Below are 7830 nucleotides of genomic sequence, written 5' to 3'. Positions count from 1 at the left end.
TTACTGATAAGATGCTTTTGCTAAAATGTAAGTATGCTTATGCTCAAAAAAATCAGGGTATGAAGAATGTTGGATATGTAGCAAATTATATCCTAGCACTGCCCAAATTCCCCTTTTGGCGGCTGTACCTTTAAATATTTCTTCCTCAACGAGACTCCTCCTGTCTTCTTAACTAACATATCCACTCTGTACATAAATAACACTGTTACCTTTCCAATAGCAGGTAAAACTCATTCCCCTGATTGGTGTTTTAATATAGGGAATGAGACACATACTAACTCCTCCATTTGTAGTAGGTCAATATTTAACATCTCCATGTGCGAATCTAGCGGTACAAAAGGGAATTGTTCCATAAACAAGATATGGCCTGGGCATGGTTTCCTTCTTGGACAGGATGGGGTATAAACATGATGAAAAGGTTGAACAATTATTCAAATATATTGGATGAGATAATGGAGAGGAATTCAGATGACATTGCTATGGTAAACATAGAAACTAGAGCAATTAGAAAACAGTTGGAACTACATGAGTTAGCTGTAGAAAGCATGTGCAGCTCTCACAGGTTTATGTGAAATGACTGAGGACTACGAATGCTGTACTTGGATCTCTAACACGAGTGCCAAGGTGCCTGACTACTATGATATTTATCCTTGCTCTGATTCTTTACCTCTGCTTTAAGTGTTGTATGTGCATAATTGCACGCATTCAATCTCCTGATAAGGTTCTATCCTACATGACATACATTTAGAATTAGGCAATCTATGCCACAATCCCAAAGAAGTACTAGAACACTAGATAGAATGTAGAGATCATCTTATATGATCTTAGAGGGGATTGAAGGAATATTTAGCTTAACCACATCCATTTTACAATAATCAACTTCCATTTTGTTTTTTATCCTGTACTCTATTTTACAGACAGCTGCATGTACTGTTCACGTGATTTCCCAGAAATGATGCGTTTGTTTGGTTTCAATTTTGTCAAAATATTTCTGTATTTGATTGGATAATTTGTATGACACGGTCAAGGGGTGGTAGTTTCTGAAAGCCCCCTTTAAATATTCACACCAGAGAATAAAGATTAGATTTGCTCAGCGAGACTTTGTCATTTCTTTTTTTATCATTGTCTCAATGGGCTAATCTCACAGGCCTGTGGGGATTGTAAGGTACACCTTATGCAGAGTTATCGAGAGTCTAAAAATATTCCTAGACAACACTACATCTCCTACCTGCAGAACTGCTACTTTACTCTTGTCATATACGCTGTTATACAAGTCAAATAGGCTGTTTGTTTGACCTTCAGGGCCTATGAAAAGCACATCCTGCCCTGTTCAGAACTCTAGTAGCTTGGATAGCAAAAGAAATTCAGGTGCCTTGCAAAGCAAAGGTTTCCCCATCCTCAAAATCAGCACATTTAACAAAAGCAATGGCTGCATCTTGGTAAAAATACATTCACCATTACAAAATGGACATGGCAACTGGGTCGCAGAGAATTTGGTTCTACAGTTCTGTCCACTGTACAAACATTTGTGAAATAAGTCTTCTAATTTTGCAGTAGACACCCATGCATTTTTTTAATGCTACTCAGTTCCCATCTATGCTGACAAGAGGAGGTGTCTAAAGTAAAGAAAATTCTAACTACATACTATTTTTTCTTTCTGGGTACTTCACATGTCAGCACAATTTTCCCTTCACGTTGTTTTTTTTCAGGACTAATTGGTTAGAACACAGAGGAAGGGGAGGCTAGAACTTTTAAGCTGTGTCAAAGAGGGCTGTCCTTGTGGGCAGAGCCCAACAAATCTGTGCCGATATGGTGAGGAGCCTGGAAAGGAAAACTGCAGTGTTTCATTTGAATTTTCTGTATTCTGGTTTACGATACAATGCTTTTCTGTGCACCAATTCAATGAACTGCTTGTTTATAGAGGAAGTTTGCCACCATCTTGTACCCAATCGTACCTGTGTGTTATAAACAGAATCATACGATTTCTTGGTCAAAACACCTTGCCAAAAGATAAGGCATTGTGCTGCAGCACAAACTATGTAGGAGATAAGTACCAATACCTTTCAGGTTATATCAGAGTCATGACTGTATTGAACTGTATTGACTGTATGTAATTGACTTTGTTGTAAAGGATTTTAATTTGTTTCCAGATCGTAACAAAACCTGAAATCCACTCATTTAAATCAAGGTTATAACATTCCACATGCACCACTCAGATACTAGGAGATTCTGTGAAATACACGTGTGTACATTTTCTTAATATGCATTCTTGCTGCAATAGCGTCTCCTTGCTTCCATCGTTTCTAAAAAAAAAAAAATTGAATACCTACTTCTAAATTTATAATACAAGAACTAATTTATATACAGGACATAAATAGGGTGGCGTTTACCCCAACATATTTGATTGCCAACATTAGGACATATATAGAAAATACTTAGGTCTTATGCACACAGGATGTTATAGAAACGACAGCATTAGCGTTTTTTTATTAGCATTTTTAGGTTTTTTTTAGCATTTGCGTTTATTAGCAAAACTATACTTCCACAAAAGCTTATGGCTCAAAAACACTCATCACCGAAAAGCCACATTTTTCAGCATTTTTTTAGCATTAGAACGTTTTTACAGCTGAAAAACTCCTCTTCAAACTCACTAGTTCCAGGGGTTTTTTCCAGCCAGAAAACACTAATAAAAGCCTATGTGCGCATGGACACATAGGATAACATGCTGGGGAGTTTATTGGCTGCAGAAAAAAAATGACTAACCAAAGCCAAAAACAACAGCTGTAAAAACTTAGTGTGTGCATGAGGCCTTAGTAGGTTGTGCCGACCTTCCATATTGGTACTTACTGGCATTTGCCATCTGCAACGCTACTCTTTTTTAAAAACACTTAATAAAACACTTACCACAGTAACACTTTATATTTAGAGTCATGCCTGTTGCAGGATAGGCGATATCTGAACCTGAGGTCTTTTTAGAAAGGTGTACTTATTTTTCATATACTTGTACCTGCTTAAAGCAATACTGAACATAGATTTTATAATGAGGGCAGTAAGATTTCTTGAAACGTATTAATACATTTTATTCAGACAAGCAGATAAACTTGTATTACAACGGAGCTTTAAACAGCATGATTAAAGACTGCAGCACTCCAGGGAGCACAGGCAGATATGTACATTTACACGAAGACCAATAGTGATGCACCTCACATCTGATCAGTTTCAAGTTAAAAAACAAACTTGACTTGAAGTACATGAACTAATGCATTTTCTTTAGGCCATGACCAGCATGAAAACTAATTAGAACAGAGGTACTTAACAGCAATGTTGCCTGCCTAAGTACAGCAATATGCTGCATTTAAGGATTAAAATCAGATTCTAGTGTAGTGTTAGCAGGGAGCCCTTAAGAAAAAAAGGAATGTTACCCTTTTTCTCATATAACACACACCTCCTGAAAGGAAACTATTCATATATGTTAAGAAAATGATGGGGGAATACATTTTTTTAATAAAAACCCCTTTGCAAATAATACTGGAAATTTCTACAACGGCAAGGAACAGTGTTCTGGACAAAATTCACTGTAGGGCGCGGTCCGTGGATACTAAAACAGTGCTACTGCCTAAGACAAGCCACTTTACCTCCCATCCATAATATGGGCTCCAGCATAAGAAATGTGTTATGGCACAGCACATGTACAGTTCTCCATATGCCATCACTTTAGTACTAGCTCCTGCAGTGAAAGATGTAGGAAGTGAACCTCTGGGTTATATCAGGGCAATGTAGGCTACAAGTTTCCCCTCTAGTAGATAGAAGTTACTTGTCATTGAGTTCAAGTTTGACATCGCAGGAAGACAGAAGATTTAAGGCTTTGGTGGCAATCCTCTGAGAGTTTGTGGTTCCTCCTCCCTACTAATGTAGAACAGGAAAACAATTCAAAGGCCCTAGACAACACTGTCTTGGGGTTCTAGATGGCCTTTATTAGTAGGTGGAGGATGCGGTGCTCATGGCATCATCAGCGAGTTTGGTGTTAGCAGGGTGTATACTGGCAAAATACTTCACATCATTATCATAATCCATCTGTAAAACCACAATTGTCTGCTCCACAGCTTCCTGATGTGAATTGGCAGCAGTCAAAAAGTATTCTGGAAAGAAATTAAAAAAGAAAAACAGTAAATTGTAAGAAATAATTAATCTAGTGAAAAATATATTTGAAACTAAAATTGGTTAATACAGCAAAAAATACAATACTGCTAAGAGTTAGAATTGCTCACAGTATAGATAGGACAGTGACCTCCCTTTTTGACACCGTTGAGCTCATCATTCTGTTTTGTTCTCCCACATTTCATTAAAGTTTCTTTAACCACTTCCCAAGCAGCCGCCACAGTTTTAATGCAGCAGAATGGCACGGGTGGGTGAAGCGATGTTATGTTACGGCGGCTACGACAATCAGATTCATTTCAGAACCGATCAGTCTCCAAGCCCAGGCCAATGATTTCTGGCTTGGACCTGCTGATCGGACCTGAGGAATGAAATCCTCCCCTGCCTGTGTAAGTGTAAACACAGACGGGGAAGTGATGTCATCTCCCCTTGTGGAACTCTTTTCCGTTCCAGAGAGAAGAGAGAGGATGTCCAAACGTGAGTTGCACCAACACTACACTGACACAGTACACATACGCACATATATCGCCCACTCCCCCAGTTAACCCCTTCACTCCCTGTCACTGTGTCACCCAGTGCAGTGTTCATATTTTTCTTTGATCACTGCACTGGTGTCATTTGTGACACTAATCAGCGTTAGGTCTAGGGACCTCCCCCAACCCCCCCTAATAAAGGTTTAACCCCTTGATCACCCCATCACCAGTGATCGTTGTATTAGTGTCACGGGTAAAGCTGGTCAGTTAGTTATTTTTTTTTTATAGCGCCAGGGCACCCATCATATATTACCTAATAAAAGGTTAAACCCCCTGATCACCCAGCGGGTGATATCAGTTAGCTTTTAGCATCAATTAGGGTCTGCGTCGCCCCAGGCAGCGTCAGATTAGTGCCAACACTCAAGCACGCACCATACACCTCCCTTAGTAGTATAAAGTCTGAACTGATCAATATCTGATCAGATCTATACTAGCGTCCCCAGTAGTTTAGGGTTGCCAAAAACACAGTGTTAGCGGGATCAGCCCAGAAACCTGCTAGCACCTGCGTTTAGCCCCTCCGTCCAGCCCACTCAAGTGCAGTATCAATCCATCACGGTCAATTACAAAACACTAAACACATAACTGCAGCATTCACAGAGTCAGGCCTGATCCCTGCGAACGCGAACAGTTTTTTTGGTAGCGTTGGAAGCAGTAGCTGACAGTCAGGTGCTCTTTTTTCCTGTCTCACTAGTGTACCAGTAAATTTAGAGGCCAAAATGTCCAATCGAAGGTACACTAGTGAAGAGGCCTACATGTTTCTGAGCATGACAGATGAGAGTGAAGAGGAACTCGCCCAACTGTCAAATTCAGGCTCAGAATACAAACCTGTAGACAGCAGCGGCACCCTGACAAATGGCTCTGACGACGGAGTAGTCAGGCGTACCCGACCCTGTTCTTCTGCTGTTGAGGTGCAAGAACCACAGGGCTCTCGTATGGAGCAGAGAGCCAGTACTAGTGCCGCTCATCCTTCTGGTGAACTGGCAAGCACTAGCGACCTAGTACATCCTGGTTGTACATCCAGCACTGCAATATCACGTGCTGACGTGGCAAGTCCCATAAGTGCAGTTCAAGCTGATGAGGTGGCTAGCACAACTAGTGTCCCTCAGCCACCAAGAAGTCAAAGAGAGGCCCGTTGAGCCCATAGTGTCGTTCCTGCTGCATTTGCCAATCTGAATTGGGAGCCCACCACTTCTGCAGCACCAGTACTTCCCCATTCACTGGCCAACCCGGAATTCAGGTGGAAACAGTTGATTTTATTTCACTTGAGTTATATTTGAGGTTTTTCACAGAAGATCTTTATAGATCTTTTGTGGACCAAAGCAATTTGTATGCTGGTCAATTCATCGCCGCTAATCCCCAGTTGACCCTTGCCAGAGATTGGAAACCTACTGTATAACGGTTCCTGAATTTAAGACCTTCCTGGGCATAACTAAAAAAGTGAGTTGTGGTCATATTGGTCCACTGACCCAATTCACCATATGCCCGTGTTCTCTGCCTCCATGACAAGGACACGATACGAGCGGATCATGCATTTCAATGACAATGAACTCTGTCGGCCTCGGGGTGACCCTGAATACGATCGGCTCTACAAAATTCGGCCCCTTGTAAACCACTTCAACCAGCAGTTTGCAGCCTTGTTTACTCCCGATCAAGTTGTCCGCGTTGATGAGTCCCTGATTAAGTTTCCTGGCCACTTGTCATTCAAACAGTATCTTCCTAGCAAACGTGCCAGATATGGGGTCAAGATGTATAAGCTCTGTGAAAGGGCAACAGGCTATACATATAGTTTTATGGTTTACAAGGGAAGAGATAGTTACGTAGAGCCGGAGAACTGCCCAGACTACATAGGCTCGCTGGTAAGATTGTGTGGAACTTGGTGTCACCTCATTTGGAAAGGGGTACCCCTTGTATGTGGACAATTATTACACAAGTGTGCCACTTTTTACTCACTTGTTTGATCTTGGAATTGGCACATGTGGCACCGTGCAAGCTAATCGCAGGGGCTTACCCCAGTGGCTTATAGATTCCTATCTTAGGCTGGGGGAGAGAGCCTGCGTGAGATGTAATAATTTGCTCACTGTGAAGTGGAGGGATAATAAGAATGTTTTCGTTCTGTCCTCCCTTCACGCAAACACGACGGTCCAAATTCCTACGGCGACTGGTGTTGTGGAGAAACCCCTCTGTGTCCACGAATATAACCTTAATATGGGAGGGGTGGACCTCAACAACCAGTTGTTGGCACCGTACCTAATTGCCCGTGAGGCCAGATGCTGGTATAAAAGTGTCTGTATAATTATTCCAATTGGCTCTGCTGAATGCTTATGTGCTATACAAAACTTCAGGACGAACTGGATCCTTCCTTAAATTCCAGGAAGAGATCATTTACAGCCCTTCTGTTTCCAGACGGTGCTGTGGCCCAACTTCCCAATCCAAATGCAGTGAGCCGGCTGCATGAGAGGCATTTTCTGCATGTCCTCCCTGGTACCCCTACCCAAAGACTATCTGTAGAAAGCGCAGATATAGGCATGACCTTCACTTTTATTGTCCCTCTTGTCCTGACCAACTTGGTCTTTGCATTGGTGACTGTTTCGAACGCTACCACATACTAGTGGAGTATTAGCGTAGGGTACACAGCTTTGCACAGTCCTAGGCACACTTACACAGGGTCTCAAAAGATGAGATGGCCATCACATTTTGAGAGACCCTAGTCTGGAACCTTTACAGCTTATATAAAAGTGCAAAAAAAAAAAAACACAAAAAACAACAAATAAAAAATCCAAAAATAGTTGTGGTTTTATTTTTCTTCTCTATTGTTTGCTCTATATTGTCCGCTCTCTATTGTTCTATATCTATTATTACTGTTTGTTAGAACTGTAATGTTTTATTTTTACTATGCATTTTATTGTATTTGTTTTGCAGGTATGGTATGGCTTACTGTTATACTGTAATGTTTTATTGTTAACCATCATTTGCTTAGCAGGTACGCCATTCAGCTGCAGCACGGGTCTATTTATTCTGACAGCATTTGCTCCCACGATACGTAAAGCTGTGACTCCAGCTCTGTAGGAGGCGATTTCACCACCACAGTTAAAAAAAAAAAAAAAAAAAAAAAGGAGCATATATGCCAAAGCATGGGGGCAGG

The 7830-nt window shown here is 41.2% G+C and overlaps 1 protein-coding gene across 7 annotated transcripts in view; it reads right to left on the bottom strand.

Annotated features, from left to right (window-relative positions):
* Positions 1-3055: 3055 nt before the first annotated feature.
* PPP4R1 (protein phosphatase 4 regulatory subunit 1) overlaps positions 3056-7830 on the bottom strand; it is a 152865-nt gene continuing 148090 nt past the window's right edge. For all 7 annotated transcript variants that reach the window (XM_073631341.1, XM_073631342.1, XM_073631343.1 and 4 more), the window contains exon 20: positions 3056-4139. In XM_073631341.1, coding sequence (XP_073487442.1) covers positions 3976-4139 — 164 coding nt within the window. In that variant the 3' untranslated portion in view covers positions 3056-3975. The remainder of the gene's footprint in view (positions 4140-7830) is intronic.

The sequence above is a fragment of the Aquarana catesbeiana genome, linkage group LG05 (genome assembly GCF_042186555.1).
Source record: "Aquarana catesbeiana isolate 2022-GZ linkage group LG05, ASM4218655v1, whole genome shotgun sequence".
Classification (NCBI taxonomy): Eukaryota; Metazoa; Chordata; class Amphibia; order Anura; family Ranidae; genus Aquarana; species Aquarana catesbeiana.
Note: the sequence above shows the minus strand (reverse complement) of the source record. Positions and strands in the feature narration are given on the sequence as shown.